Raw genomic sequence first — 17032 nt, forward strand, 5'->3', positions numbered from 1 at the left:
AGGATCTCCGATCGAATGACCTGCTTGATCGGCCAGGAAGTGCTAGCTGATCGGCTGGCCTGTTCGATCAGGATGCTTCCTGTTCGATCAGCAACCCTTTTCGAGTGTTTCGCGACGGTTTTCGATATTTCGATTTCGGTAGACGAGGATACGAATACGATAGAGTTCCTAGTCAAATTACTTTCAGTCCCAACTACTATATCTAACATACAATCATCTATAAGTCACGTTCCGATGTCGATTTCGACTGAGTTCGATTGCTTTTCGAGTTTCGATTCGAGTTTCGATTGATTCGATTGAATACCACACAAAACATAAAGTAAACATGCACAAGTAACACATAAGGCACACACACATGTAAGTATTACCACACCAGTTTCGCATAGTTCGAGTCTCGAGTTCGATTGATTGATTTGATTAACTTGCTTATTGATTGATTAACTTTATCGCATTGTTACTTCCTATTATTCACAATCGTAAATCGGTCGCATTGATTAAACATTCGATCATTTCATTAAAACACAAAATTCGATTAATTACAGTCAAGAAGTCTAAGTTGGGTTGGACTTTGACTTTGACTTTGACTTTGACATTCGAAAACACGGGGTGTTACAATAAGAGTGCATGAGTTCGACTCTTGAGCCCTCCTCTTTTCTCATATGCTTTTTAATTTATCTTGGCCCAACTAATAATTTACATTTTTGACCCAACTAATGTAATCTACATCTTTGGCCCCCTCATCTTTTACATTTTGCATTTCTTACTAATACTTTTGAAATTTACATTTTTTGCTCATGCTTTTGTAATCTACATTTTTTTCCCATAACTTTTTTTTCTTTTTAACGCATTGTGATTTATACTCTTTGTCTTGCTACACGTTTTCACCTGTTGCGTGTCGCCGTAATACATGGCGGGACTACTACTCTTACTTTAAAAACTTGCAATTTTAACTTCTAGAATACTACTCATACTTCTACAATTGTCAATGCATTACGTTTTACACTTCGTGTCTACCTTTGTCTTTTATAATTTTTTGTATTTGTCTTTTACGCATGTTTTACGCTTTTTTTAGTAACTGTCTTTTACACGTTGCATTTTACGAATCGTGTGTTGTCATACTGCACGTTTTCACCCGCCGCGCGCTGCCGCAACGCCCGGCGGGCAAAATACCAGTTTTAATTTATTTTTGTGAAAAAAGGAAAAGGAAATATTGAAAAAGAAATGGAGACTTATAATTGCCATGGTTTAATCCATGCAAACCATAGTGGATGAGACAAGAGGATTGTATAGCAATCCATTAATGGTCCTATATGGTATTGATGACCTAATCCATGCCCCAGCGTAATTGATATCCATCTCATACAGACAAAATATTATTTTTTCCAATCATATATCCGATCATATGCCTGAACCGTTCTATATATTTTGGGTTTCGTATATATGTTCAGGCTCCGGTATTTTTGCATTTCTTCTGCTAATAAAAAAATATTAAATTCTAAGTTAATGGTAACAATCGTATTGAAATTTCTCTCCTTTATGTTGTTTTATATATGAAAAAGCACAATAAATAAATAAATAAACTTTGTAGAATTTTGTTCGATCTATCTTTCACTTGAATCTCCCATCCTTTTCTCTGTCTCACACACGTATATATATAGTTGTACATGTATCCCTATCGTCTTAACCTTTATACTTTGCCCAACTCAATCATAGCTGACGTCACAACTCAAAAATGTGTAAAAGTTCCATTGTTTTTTCTGCAATCCTTCTGCTCGTTTTCGTTCTTGCTATATCAGGTGCTTATACAGTCGCATATGGTTTTTCTAATTATCATTTAGCCCTGCTAAAAGAGTCTAATAATTGATCTTTAAATATGGAGATCTTGTACTTAAAAATAATGACAATCATATATGAACAATATTAATAGTCTATGCTAGTTCAAATGTTCAATACTCTTGTGTAAAAACATATATAGTAATTTATTTCATCACATAAATACTTGTTAATTGTTATGTCTGTCCAAATTAATATATATATATATATGATATAACTTATTTCGTTACATCAAATTATACTCCGTGAACAGAAATCGCAAGGGTGAACGGCGGAGAGTTATGTGAAAGGAAGAGCAAGACATTTTCGTCTCTCATATGCCGCAATCGTAGATGCGACAGAAGGTGCATAGCATGGGAGAAAGCACTCCATGGAGCTTGTCATTTTCGTGACTGGGGACTCAGTTGCTACTGCTATTATGATACCTGTGCCGAAGCGCCACCTCCTTCTCCTCCTCCTCCTCCTCCTCCTCCTCCACCTCCTCCTGGTGGTAGTGGTGGCGGTAGTGGCAAAGGCGACGTTGGTGGCAAAGGAGCTGGTGGTGGCGGTAGTGGTGGAACGGGAGGTGGAGGAGGAGGAAAGAATCCGTGCATTTAAGTTAATATGATTATGAATAAAGACAGAATGCTTTCTATTTAACGTACCCAAAATTGTAATAGACTTGCATGTGTAATCAAGTGCTTATATATGATTCCCATGCATGCATAATTAGTGTACGTTTCAATAAACATGTTAAATTGCTTATTTGCTTTAGTAATATTTGATTCACAATGATTAGTTAAAAGAACAGTTGATTCACAATTGCTTTAATATTTGATTCACAATGATTAGTGTAATTTAAAAAAAAAAGAAAAAAAAAACGGAAAAGTTAAATATGGTTGCCTTAAATATGGTTGCCTGATATTTTGATGTTAACTTTTGAAATTATGCGTGTGTGAATTCTGAAACCTAACAATTGCCCGATATTTTGATGTTAACTTTTGAAATTATGTGTTTGTGAATTATGAAAACCTAACAATCTAAAAAAGGGAAATTTGTAAAAAAAAAAAAAAAAAAAAAAAAAAAAAAAAAAAAAAAAACTATTCAAATATAATATAAGGGTGTGGCTATTGGTACACTAAAGTGCCATTGGCACACCAAACCCTAGTAAAACTAGGGTTTATCTACGCAGCGTAGAGGTCAATACGCTGCGTATAGGGTTACCCTATACTCAACGTATTGACCTCTACGCTGCGTAGATAAACCATGGATCTCAGTGCCTGATAACCAATCATTGCACAGAAAACAAGGTGTGTCTACGGTGCATATAGGCCAATACGCAGCGTATAGGAATACGCAGCGTATTGACCTATACGCAACGTATATAAAACATCAGAAAATTTGGGCTCATTTTGGTAGGTTTGTCGCATCAGATTTTTACCAGGTTTATATACGCTACGTATAGGTCAATACGCAGCGTATATAAACTGCCAGAATTTTGTTTCAACATTCGGCCTACTTGTTGTATAAATTCTCACCCGGTTACAACGTTAACTCGCTTAAAATATATAACGAGTTAAAAATATATAATGTTTTTATTTTATTATTTAGTCGACGCCGTCGTTAATTTATTTAGTCGACGTCGTCGAAAAGCGTATAATGTTAAAATTTTGAAAAGCCTATATACGGATAACTTTAAAATATTATAGCTTAAATAAGTTGAAATACTACTACTTAAATACCCGGGTACTGTTCGAATATGTTAAACCGTTTACAACAAAAGTTTTTTATGTACACCGAAAGTTTGATATATACAAGAAAAGTTTGTGCATACATAACAAAATGATAAAATGATAAAATACTACTGCTACTGCTCCTGCTGCTGCTGCTGAACCTATTCCGCATCCGTAATGAAGGGTAGTGGAGGTAACCCGTCATACTGTCGCTGCTGCTACAGCGCCGCAACCACCCACTCCAACAAATAGTTGTTCCTTTCAACGTACCGAAGCAGCCGCTGATGTGATGGGTCAGGACCGGGCCAAACATGGCGTCGGAACTGAGGCACCCCGGGTGGTCCACGCGGCGGTGGTGGCTGCGGAATGACGACGGCCGAAATAATTCTCCTTCCAAAATGATGACATTTTAACAAGATGATGACATTTGCTCCTCATTGGCATCATTTGTTCCCCATGTGTCGTTAGAATAGCGTTTACCGAAATAATTCTCCTTCCAAAATGATGACATTTTAACAAGATTGATCAAAAAATAGAACAAATGATTTTGGTTTGGGGTGTAAATTCTCTGCTGAAGAAAGACTATGAAACATGGAAGAAATAGATGAAGTGTTGTGGTTCTGCGAAGATGAAAAGAAAGAGCTAAATAGACTTTTAAATTTACTGAAATACGCAACGTATAGATCTCTACTCCCCGTACTGCTTTATTCACGTGCCTGGACAACATCGTATTATTGTCAAATCAGTCTGACATACGCTGCGTAGAGACCTCTACGCAGCGTATAGGGTTACCAATATACGCAGCGTATAGGTCTCTACGCAGCGTATGTCAGACTGATTTGACATGGTACTAGGTTTGACTGTCTGGTCGTGTACCTGCCCCTTGCATACGCAGCGTAGAGACCTATACGTTACGTATATAGGTAACCCTATACGCTGCGTAGAGTTCTCTACGCAACGTATGTAAACCCTAAATGTGTAGATAGCCTGCCAAGATGTGCAAATAGTTAGAGCCTAATATAATCTTTGAATGATGCTAGTGTACGCATTTAGGGAGAAATGTATGTATATTAAGAATGCGTTTGTATAGAAGTGGAGATTGAAAGGGTTATGCAAGTGGTTTCATGGACAGTACTAATCAGGAGCACCGGGGGGGGGGGGGAGGGGGGGCGGTGAGGAGGTCGACTTTCAAAATCTAATAGTTTACACTAAAAAAATTCTCGGTAAAATTAACATTATGAAGCGAAAAAATAGGGGGTCCCCAGGCGCTAAGAAATTCTCGGTAAAAAAATGGTTTGCTTTGCACAAATATTGGAAATTGACATGAATTTTAAACATACATGATTCTAAGAGATACAATTCAATTAGGGATGGCAACATGCCGCTATGGGTATGTTTGGCATGGAGTTTTTACGAGCTTAAAGCTTTAAGCTTTTAAGAAAAACTCATACTCAACAAAAAGCCTTGTTTTGTTGAAGAAACTTGAAACTTTTAGGTTAGGAGCTTGAAGCTTTTGGTTGAACGCTCCTACTAGTAGCGTTTAGAAGGACCTACAAGCTTTTACGGAAAAAATGACTATTTTAACCTCTAAATATAATTAACTTTTTAATGCACAAACTTTTAAATTTTTTAGTTATGTCAATTTTAGTCATTTTATACATTTTATTAAAAGCTCCAGCTACTCTGTCAAACACCAAATATATCTAAAAAGCTACAGCTACTGACTACCAGTTACAACTCACAGCTACCAGTTTCTAGCCAACAGCTAGCAGCTTCCAGCCACCAACTACCAGCTACTTTTGCCAAACATACCCTATATCCCGATTATTGGTTACTCCTTATTCATTGGGTTTGCCCGTATGTATACCCTAGATTATTGTATTATATATATATGGTTAAAACTTGTTTGATGCCTATTTCTAGAAATCCAATCCTATAAATATCTCAAAAATCAACTTCAATTATCACATACTCAATCACACTTTTAACAATTCTATAATTTTAATAATTTTAAGTTTCTAAATTCAACACAAATTTGTTAATTTCTTTTTTAAGATTATATAGTATATTTTCACATTCGCTTTGATGCGTATAAACGAGTTCAGGTAATCAGCCGGCAGGTATCACTAAGTACTATGCCCGTCTCACACCCAATGATGTTTTTAACTTATCTAATACACATACACTTGGCCGATACCTATCATACATGTTTTGGTATTTTTTTCTGTTGAGTTCGGGTTCTATTACTATCCAATATATTCAACTGAGTTTGAAGAAGACATTGCACATAGTCTTTAACGCATACTATTGTTTATTAGGGACTTAAAGATTAGATAAGGTGATTCGGCTTCAGCGCGTGGGATTGTCAAACGAACTTGATTTAACAAATAAGCCCCCAAGAGTGTTTCTAAAAGGTTGAACCTTCACTTGAGCAGGTTGAGCAGTTAACTTGATTTTAGTGTTATGTTAGGTTGCATGAGCCATTTGGAGTTGCTGAGATTCATCATTTTCATAAGACGCATACATATATTAACAAACTATAAATTAACAACATATGTGTGCATAGAGGTGTGTACCTCATGCTTTGGGAGGTTTTCAAAAAAAAATTGTTGTTTCACTTTTAACCCAAAACTATTTGTTTTACTACTTATAACACCAAAAGTTTTCATCTCTTAGCAATTTAACCTCACAACTTTTGTACTTTCAGCTTTGGTCCCCACACTTTTCATATTTAACAGATTTTTCGTTTTAAATTTTGCGAGTTAACACAGCGTAACGTGTGTGTGTGCTTCAACATTTTAACATTTCGTTTTACGCTTCTTGTGTGTGTGTGTGTGATTTTGCAAGTTAACGCGGCTCAACTTGCATGCATGGTTCAACGTTTTTACGTCGTCTATCTTTTCCCTGTTTGACATCTTTGTTACAACGCGCGAGGTCCTAAATCGACTTAATTATTATTTTCTATGTTTTAAGTTGCAGTTTAATTTCTTCGCATTAACACACCGTAACTTCAGTATTGGTTGTTGCTGGCGATGGTGTGGCATTGGTGCTATTCGACACTATTTTATGCCCTCGCCGCATTGCGGCGGGTGGTAAATCTAGTTAGGAATGAATTTGTTGATAGAGCTAAAGATAACATGAATTAAGAAGAAAACAGTATGTTATAATAAATCATACGATTTTTTCCTTTCTAAACAATATTCATAACAGTATACATTTATATTAAATACATAAAGTTGAAATACGGATCAATATCTCACTTCGAATATTAGATTAAGAACTGAAATTTTTATTTTGGTAATAAGTAATTTGTAGCAAAAAGAAATAGTATGTGTGGTCATAAATGATAATAATATACAATACAATAAAGAATTGCAAATGAAATCTAACTCGTGATGCTATTATGCAATTGACAAAGGGACGACACAACGATTCAAATATTATAAAAATCATGGTCTGGACGAACTACAAAAGCAAATGTCATGTATCTTCATGATTAACACATTGTAAAAGTTCCTTGCCTTGGAAATAAAATCAAATAATTAATAATTTCCACCACCACTTTACTAAAAGAGCTAAGTTCATATATCTAATATTCCCGATACCGAGATTCAAAATGGAGCCGGAAAGTCTATGGGTAAAAGTTATTACTTCGATTCATGCTAGCAACATGAAAGTAGAATCCATACCGTTTAAGAAGTCTATGACGGGGGTATGGAAAAATATTGGTTAAATAGTAAAGGATTTTATGAAAAACAATATCAATATCAATACGAACTTGATGAGTAAAGTGGGATTGGGAGATAAAACACTATTTTGGGTTGACACTTGGTTAGGCAACGAACCGTTGAAAATACAATTCCCGAACCTATATCTGTTAGCCGTAAAGAAAAAAGCAAGGGTGCTGGAAAATTATAGAACTTTGAATGGGGGTAGAGTGTGGGATTGGGTATGGTCAAGAGCACCAACAAGTGAGGAAGAAAAACAAGAAATGGAAAACCTTAAGGGGCGTCTACAAAGTCAGGTATCTGCACAAGGCAGCGATGTTTGGTTTTGGAAAAATAGTGAGCATCAAGAGTTCAGCGTAAAGAACGTTAAGGCCTCATTAGGCCAGCGGTTAGACTTAAACTCAGCAGCATACGTGTTTAGTTGGAACAATTGGGTAACCAGTAAGTGTACAACATTTATGTGGCGTGCGATTGAAGAGAAGATTGAGTCAGCTGCGGCTCTTAGAAACAGAGGATTAAACTTGCCAGATATTCTTTGCAAAACATGCGGTGCCGCCGTGGAATCTGCAGCTCATATTCTACTCAGTTGTAATTTTGCAAAAAGAACCTGGGAGTTGGTGACGAATTGGCTGAAAATCCCGATGGTGAATGTGGAAGGTAGTATGAGAGATATTCTGATGGAGATGAATGAAATTCAGCGGAGCAAAAGTGTGCGAAAAGCGATTTATGCAGTTGCAATTCAAACAATGTGGATTTTATGGAAAACCAGAAATGAAAGGGTCTTTAAAGGTAGGCAAGGTAAGGTTCAGACAGTATTAGAAGAAATAAAGGAGGCATCTTATCAAGGGGTGAAGCTAAGGTCAAAACACAGCTCGATAACAAGACCGGAATGGTGGGCTTTTAATATAATTTTGTAAGTTTGGATTGTATCTTTTATTTTTGTTTTTGTTCTCCCTGGTTGTCTAGCTCCTGGCTGGGGTTTTTTGGCTGTGTTGACTGGTTTTTATTAATGAAAGTTTCGTTGGTTATTCAAAAAAAAAAAAATTAATAATTTCGGTATGAATAGAACGCTTATTCGTGTAGCCTAAAGATTGGTATTATGGTGGGATTTAGGTGAAAAGTCACGTCAATTCTCTTTACTACACGCAAAATATAACGATGTTTTCAATGGTTAAAATGTGTTTACGTAACTAATAGAACTTAGAAGAGAAGTGTGATTTGAATCCTGGATCATGAGTTATTTTATTTCGTTTAGAAGTCAAAACCTAATAGTACACAATTTCAAATTTAATTAACCTAATATATTACATAATTCTCCTATATATTAAAAATTGAACGAAATGAACAGTAACTTACGAAATAGATTAATAAAGAAAAAGTGATAAACTAGAGCAAAAGAGAGGAAGATTTAAAATTTCGCGAGTCAACACGCCGCAATTGTGTGTCTCTGTGGTTCAACGTTTTTGTCTGCTTTTCCCGTTTTACAAGCCCGTCGCAACAGGTCTATTATTCTATGTTTGACAAGTTCGTTCCAATGCGCGGGACCCTAAATCAACTTAGTTTTTTCTTTCTACGTTTTACGTTTCGTTCTAATTTCTTCGCATTAACAAACCGCAACGGGTGTGCTTGATTCACCGTTTACGTAAGATTTCGTTCAGTGTTATTTTTTCTTTTATTTATTTATTTATTTATTTTATTTTACCAGCTCTTCTGTTGTTGGTTGTGTGGCATTGGGGATACTTGGCATGATTTTACAAACGTATTTAACCTATTAGTTTTTTTACTAAAAATAATTTGTTTCGAGTTCACCCCTATACCTCCTTTACTTAAAAAACTATTTTATATGCATATTTTTATGTACGTGTCGGTATGAATTCGATTTGCTCTATGTTTTGAGGTAAACTTTTTTTTCTGGAAACGAGCCAGATCAAATATAATACTTTTTGTTTAAAAAACATCTTTTATGTGCACATTTTAGATAAGTTATAAATTTTTGGGAAATGAGTGAGGTCAAATATAATCTGTTTCTGTGCTTATTTTGTGAATGTTTCGTTAATTTTGTTTCGAACCGAGTGGAGTCAAATTGTGGTTTTTTTTCAAAAGTTCGAATTAATCTCTTTTGATTATACGTGTCAGCTTTTCCGTTATACCCGTTACGTTTTCTATGTATGAGTCAGATCCTATATAATACGTTATGATTGTACGGTATAAATTTGATTTACTTTATGTTTTGATCTAATCGCAATGCTTATAAAGGTTACATTGAGTTCGATCAAATATGTCGAAATGCACGTTTTCATATGGTTAACGCATCACATAGCGTTTACACTAATCCATTCGATGTTTGCAATGTATTCGTTCCGCAACGCGCACGAGTGTTATTTCTAGTTTCAAAATTAATTTTCAAAAGAAATTTCCTACATATACAAAAGGAAGTTAGGGGAATAGTGCTACGCAGCTGTGTGACACTTCCCTATAGGCCAACCATTTTAGTATTTTATATTCGTTTTAAAATTACGGTTTCGTCCTTAAAATTACGATTTTGCCCTCGGTTCAAAATTATGATTTTATCCCCAGATTACAATTACAATTTTGGCCCCAGTTCAAAATAAATTTTTGCTTTTGCCCTAAACTAAAAATGACGATTTCGCATTTTCACCCCTTTCAAAAATTATGATTTCGCCTTAAGTTTAAAATTATGTTTTTGCCTGGTTCAAAATAAAAGTATGCTTTTGCCCCTCAATTCAAATTACAATTTTGCCCTCATTTCAAAATTTTGATTTTGCCCGAGTTCAAATCAAAAATATAGTTTTGTCCCCAACTAAAAATTATGATTTTATCCTTAGTGCATAGTTATGCTACGATTTTGTCTCTGGTTCAAATTTATAATATTGCCATCACTTTAACTTTTAGCAAATTACGATTTTACCCAAGTCAACAAATACAACTTTGCCCTCAGTTCAAATTAAAGTATTGCTATCGTTTTAGTTTTTTTTAGCAAAACTATAAAAGTGTTCTTTTAATTGGTTTACTGGATTTAATTTTTTTCCATGTCAAGGAGTTGTCTAACACTCGCTCATTAATCCTGACAAACTACAGTTTTGCCTGAGCTCAGAACTACGGTCTTATCATCGTTTTAGTTTTTTTTTTCTAACAAAACTATAATACTGTTTTTTAATTGATTGAGAATTATTCGGCCATCGCCCCGCAACGCGGACGGGGCATCAACTAATATTACTATATATTATAGCGTGGCGGAAACCTAAGGAATAGTAATCCGATTTATTTATTTATTTTTATTAACCATTATATTATATTATAATTACATTTATATTCAGAATTATATATATATGGTTAGCAAGGCTTGATGAATAGTGCCTTTGCTAAACATTGTGTGCCACGTTACAAAAACCATCTGTCACTATGCTTCATCTCATTTCGCCACCTCTTCTTACGCTACCAAGAAAGCCAAGATGACATATCTCCCTCACTCTCTCATAATGTCTCTTCACTCCCACATAAACCCTAGGATGCTCCAAGATGCAGCAGATGAACATGAAATTGTTTCAGACACGTATCAAACCCACCATCAAACATATTAACGCTCTCTCTCTCTCTCTCTACCAGTGTATCCTTCGATTGAGTTCGATTTGGTCTTGCTTAACACTATGAGTGGCATTCAAGACTGACAACAGTAGCGGCTTTCCTGTGGTTTCATTTTTCTGAACAAGAGAACCCTTTTGTGGAAGCTGGTTTCATCTTTATGATCTTCTTCCCTTCCTTATCATTTTTTTTTGCTTTAACTTTGAAGTGTATGGCCATACGTCTAATGTCCGGTGGTGGAAGGTGAAAGGGTCATAACTTTGTCGATCTTCTCGCCGACCCATGCTATTTGCGAAGGTTAACTCTAATTTGGTGAAATCAATGGTCATCAACAGTATGTTAGGGTTAGAAGGGGGTATCGATTGTCAATTTTGGATGGAAGGGGGGAGTGGTTCGACCATGGTGATGCTGGTCGTGGTGGTTTCGTGGCTGTGAAGTTGCAATTGTTGGTGGTGGTGTCATACGATTGTGGTGCTTGAGGAAAAGGGGAATGCCTTTCCAAGGCTGGTGAAATTAACAGTGAGTTACCCTCGGGATTAGAGTATCCACAAAGCCATCTCTTTGTCACTGCACTTAGTCATAAGCCGCCCTCTCTCTATTTCTTATACATATTTTCACTCTCTTCAACTGATTTATTTATGTTCTATGCAACTGCATCACCTAAATCTTTAACTTTTGAACCATTGTTGTTTAAATATGGTCATGCTATTGGTTTATCAGCAAGCATATTTGGACTTTCCAATTTTATGCATATAAAGCTTTTAACAGTGGCACATGGATTTTGAGGTTAGTTTCAACAAAATCATCTTTGTGGTCGGTCTATTTATCATAGTATGATATCCTGCTTATCTTTGTGATCTATTTACCATAGCATCATATCCTGCTTTTAAGGCTGAAGGGTGTGGGGGTCATGGTTCGGACATGATTCGCCACCACCCCTTCCTGATCCACTGTGGTTCTTATAGATTAAACCATGGTCCTCTTTTCCATTTTCCTCTTTTAATTTAGACAAAAATAAACTAAAATAAACAAGGGGATAGTGGTTTGGGTCATGACCACACCTTTAGGGTAGTGGTTTTGGATGGTGGATTAGAGGTGGGTGACATGGCCCTGACGTGGAGGGTCATGACCAGTCCCTATAGACTAATGGATTTATTGTCATGAGATAATATGGTGCTTTCTTTTCAGCTTGATAGTCCAATTTGTTTGTTTTATACTTAATTTTTTCTTGAAGAGCTTCCTTTTGGGTGTTAGTTTCAGTTTTTATGTTCATCAAATCAATATTTGGGCTATTCAAGTTATCTGATTAGGCTTTTCCAAATTTGAAAATTTTGAAAGTTAATTAGAATTAGAAAACCCAATTTGAATTTGGCTTAGTTCGAATCAATCTGAAATAGAAGAAACAAAAAATAAATTCCAGCAACAACCAAGTTTCCTGCAGATTTCTTGATGGTTAAAACAATATTTTTCATGCACACCGATTGGAACAGCTATATTTCATTGATAGCAGTTCAGCAGATTTAGAAACCGACTTAAAACATTAGCATCCACATTCCACTACCAAACTTGGTCATAAAACATCTACATGCGAATCACATGAATGATAAATCAGAATCCAATAACAATGACAAACAAAAGGTAAGTCTAAATTCATGTACAGCCTCTTCCATTTGTTTTTCGTTTACTGGCCTAATGATCACATTTAAATGTTTATTCATCAGTTAATATTTTCATATCATCTAACATTTTACAGAGTATGAAAATACAGAATGTTCTCAATACGATTTCTTTCAAATTTGTTAAAATTTCATGTATATCATTTTTGTTATTTTTAACGCCTGAAGATGACAGGATTAAAAGGGGTTAAATTTAGGCTTGAAGTGGGGTTAATACGTAAACCCTAAATGCAACACTGGCATCTTATTTGTTTTCTTTCTTTTTTTTTTTTTTTTTTTTTGCAACTGTAGATGATGATTTGGAGGAACAACTTACGTGAAGCAGGTAACCCCTGGATTTCGTCCATGAACTTCTCTGTGGTATTGATGTGACCCAATTTGAGTTTAATTTACACCGAATTGAAGTTATTTGTATGGATTTTAACACTAAATTTTACACTAATCATCTGAACTCAGTTTAATGATATTAAAGATGCAAATTGTGGTTTAATTTCTTAGAATCGGCATGTATTTCGATCTTATTTACTATAGATGTTCGTTAAGCAAGTTGTCAAGTGCATTTGATTTAAATTGCGTTATACATGGTTTCTCATTGCAAGTAAACCATCATTCTTTGTCCTATGTTTTAAGCATTTGAGTCACACGGGTATACAAAGGGCGCCCTTACCATCACGCTAACTCCAAATTTTGTTATTGGAATAGTGTTCTCTATGCTTCGCCGCAACGCGCAACGTCAGCAAAACTAGTTATCTATATTAATGTTCATGGGTGATGAACAGTAACAACATTTTATATTATTTTGTTTATTTTACTATTATATTATTTTAAACATATTTTATTTTTCTTTTATAACTTTTTAAGTACGATGTTTGGTAAATTTCGAATATGTCGTTGTAACGTGCTTATTTTATCTGCATCTTGATATACATTTTACTCAAAGCTGAGATGTGAATAACAATGTACAAGTGAGCAAAACAACGTATATGTCATCAAAGTTATCTCAACTCTCATGCATTAGTTTTTTTATATAAAGTAACGTCTTTTAGCATTTCAGTTATTTTAATAATATGATATAATGCTTCATATAAAACTTCAAATTTACCGGTGCGACATTCTTACTCTTATCGATGTTTGGATCAAAGTTTTATTTGTCAAATATAGTCATCTTTTTGTTATCTACCGTAAGGAACCGTACACATATAACATGGGTATCGTACCGGCATTTGTCTTTTTTTTCCGCTTATTTTATTGACATAAAACAAGTGTTGATATCTTCCTGGACATATGTATTTCGGTTATCGAGTGCCGGTATCATACATATACTATAATAAACCGAACTGATACCGACCAAATATCTGATGCAACGCACGGAAATATCCACTAGTTATTATTAGTTTTGAGCATATTATTTTCTCGTGTAACTTTTAATTTAATTCATTTTATAGAATTCCAATTATAATGTGGTGATGTGTTTTATATATTTACGTACCAAGTTTTACTTGGTGGCGGACTCAGGAAACTTTTTATGGGGGTGCAGAATATTTTTAATGAGTTTAGGCTCATAGCTATATTAAAAAATCGGTTCATAGTGGGTCGGGTCAACCACAACATCAAGGTCTACCAGATGGATATAACATGTTAATTTCTGTATGAAAAATTCAAGAGGAGGTGTATGTTTGTCAACCTCCTGGTTTTATGTTGATGACATCAACTTTGGATCTACATGTACCTCCATGTGTGAAGAGTTCAGAAAACTTATAACAGTAGAGTTTGAGATGAGTGTCATTGGTGAACTCCAATGCTTTCTTGGTCTCCAAGTTAAGAAGTTGTAAAAGAACTTTTAAACAAATTTGAGATGAATGATTGTAAACCATGTAGTACACCCATGGCAACCACAAAGCTTGTCAATATTGATGAAAAAAATGACTTGGTTGATCAAACTTTGTATAGAAGCATGGTTAGCTCTTTATTGTACCTAACTGCATCAAGGCCAGACATCATGTTTGCAACATGTGTCGGTGCCAGATCCCAATGAGCACCTAGGAAGTCTAATCTCATTGCTGTGAAAAGAAATATTTAGATACATAAAAGGTGCTCCCATACTTAGTATCTGGTATCCTGCTAATGGAAATATCAAGATTTCGGGTTTTTCAAATAATGACTTTGCTGGATGCAACACTACAAGGAAGTCCACTTTAGGAGGGTGTCAATTTCTAGGCAATTTCTTAGTATCTTGGCAAAGCAAAAAACCAGCAGCTGTTTCTACATCTACTACTGAAGCTGAATATATTGATGCTGCAAGCTGTATAACCCAACTATTGTGGTTCAAAATCAGTTGCTGGATTTTGGTGTAACAGACTCCTCTTATGTTGGATAATCAAGCAACTGAAAACATCATTAAAAATCCAGTATCCCATTCAACCACCAAGCACATTGACATCAGACATCACTTTGTGAGGGATTGCTATGAAAAAGGTTTGATTTCTCTGCATAATGTTCCAACTAAGGATCTACTGGCAGATGTGTTGACAAAAGCTTTAAACACATCTACCTTTGAAAACTTGATCTCTATGATTGGCATGCTAAACATGGATTAGAAGGAAAAAACTTGTTTTCCATGAATAAAAAGCATTAAAATGTTTTCAGAAATCAAAAATCCATTCTTAAAAATAGCTTAAAATGAAAATTTTTCATGAATCCTTAAAAGTCTGTCCTTTAAACCTCTGATTGGCTAAACATTCACCCACTGCTGAAAGGTATCCTCTGTTTCCTTATATCCACTGCTTATGGACCATTGTTGATCAAACAACTGTTGGTCTTAACCACTGATGTCTATCCACTGATAGATTAGAATTAACCACTTTTCACTCATTATTCCCAACCACTGTTGTTGCCCAACAGTGGTTCCAAACAACTGTCCTCCATTACTACAACAGAGGTTGCCACGTGGACAAATGTTAGCCGTCAGATCTTTGAAACCGCTGCCACGTCAGCATTCACCTTTTCACTTTATAAACCCCTGTTTTATCCGTAAACAGAGCTTTTACTTGTCGTATCGAATCCAAAATTCTCCAAAGCGGTTACAATCTTCTTCTTCCAAACTTCTTCTTCAACCTATCGCAAATTTCTTCTCCGACATAGCTTTGACCATCAAAAACCCTCATAACTACCTCCCCATTTTTGAGAAATCGACAGAAACACCACTTTCCACTCAATAATTGACATCCTTACATCATCCAAATACAAAGAAATTCTTACTCTAACGCACTGATTTATCAAGATACACTCCGTGATTTTTGGGGTATGCTATAACATCAAAAGTTAGAGGTACTCTTGTTGCCATATCCCCAACTACCATATCAACAACATTTGGGTTGAGCGACTTGGCAGGTAAGACATCTTTTCTCAAAAACGATCTTCATGCAGAATTGATTAAGAGGGGGTATGATGGGCAGAACTCAGAGCTAAAGATCCCAAATTTCCTCAAAAGCCAGTCTATCCTATAACTGCTGCCTTGCCACAACAGACCCATACTCCCAAAAAGCTTCTCTCAGCATCTGCTTTATCCGCAAATGCCTTAAGACAATTAAAAAGGCAAAAGCAGACTGAGAGACAGAAAAGAGGCAATAAAGTGTCTGTTTGATTACCACATTGACCCTGCTGCTGACTTACTTGCTGCTCAACTTAGAGAAACAGTTGCAAAATTAGTTAGCAGACCACAATCACCAAACTCATCTTCAATAAGTCTTGTCCCAAGAAAACCACCTGATCCAAAAATAGTAAAGTGGAAGTCATCCTCAGACACCCACATATTGACTTTGATCAGGTCAGATGGTAGTGTTAAAAAGCTTAAAATGGATAGTGCATACGTGTAACACCCTCGTTAATAATTAACTTATTTCGTTCAATTTACGAAAACGAACATGTAATATTAGTTACATATACATGGAAAATATAGGTTAATTAATTCTTTTCAAGATTTAAAAATATTACATCATGACTAGTATAAACTTGCCATTTAAAAATAACGACAACACTATGTGCGGGAGCTTGTAACTTGATCGTGTTCGGTCCTTCTTTGAGGTTGATCGTCCTCCGGTACTAGAACTTTACCTGCAACTCATAAAACATGAGTTGGATTAGTCATACGTAGCATAAAATGTATTTAAATGGGTCCGCAATGCATAAAAGATTAAAATAAACAATTTTCGTGCATCAGGCACCCCGTCGCGTCGCGCGACGGCCTAAGGCCTTCCTTGTCGCGTCGTGCGACGCCTTGAGTTTTCCAGAATGTTGCAGCTTGTTGTTGCATTTACCCAGCTATACTTATTTACCAAAATTCTAACTCCAAAGTATCATAACTTTCAATCTACATGTCCGTTTTACACGATTCTTTTTCCTATGTGATCGTAATTTAATTCTCCATCATATGGAGTTATAACCCAACGTCTAAACTCATAAAATATTAGATTTCAAGCCC

The 17032-nt window shown here is 35.5% G+C and overlaps 2 protein-coding genes across 2 annotated transcripts; both read left to right on the forward strand.

The window, feature by feature from the left end:
• The first annotated feature begins 1732 nt into the window (after window positions 1-1732).
• Window positions 1733-2538, forward strand: LOC110917573 (major pollen allergen Art v 1). The gene is made up of 2 exons (XM_022162094.2): window positions 1733-1796; window positions 2087-2538. The coding sequence occupies exons 1-2, from the start codon at window positions 1733-1735 to the stop codon at window positions 2428-2430; spliced, it is 408 nt and encodes a 135-aa protein (XP_022017786.1). The 3' UTR covers window positions 2431-2538.
• A 4788-nt stretch (window positions 2539-7326) lies between these two features.
• On the forward strand, window positions 7327-8190 carry LOC110919125. Its single transcript, XM_022163405.1, has one exon. The coding sequence runs from the start codon at window positions 7327-7329 to the stop codon at window positions 8188-8190; it is 864 nt and encodes a 287-aa protein (XP_022019097.1).
• Window positions 8191-17032: the final 8842 nt, after the last annotated feature.

Source organism: Helianthus annuus, chromosome 16 (assembly GCF_002127325.2).
Source record: "Helianthus annuus cultivar XRQ/B chromosome 16, HanXRQr2.0-SUNRISE, whole genome shotgun sequence".
In the NCBI taxonomy this organism is placed as follows: Eukaryota; Viridiplantae; Streptophyta; class Magnoliopsida; order Asterales; family Asteraceae; genus Helianthus; species Helianthus annuus.

What these genes read in the sequence shown, in the direction of transcription:
- LOC110917573 (XM_022162094.2), top strand. Translation starts at nt 1,733, where the DNA reads ATGTGTAAAAGTTCCATTGTTTTTTCTGCAATCCTTCTGCTCGTTTTC. An exon ending in TTTCGTTCTTGCTATATCAG is followed by an intron (nt 1,797 to 2,086) that starts GTGCTTATACAG and finishes CTCCGTGAACAG; the next exon opens with AAATCGCAAGGGTGAACGGC.
- LOC110919125 (XM_022163405.1), top strand. Translation starts at nt 7,327, where the DNA reads ATGAGTAAAGTGGGATTGGGAGATAAAACACTATTTTGGGTTGACACT.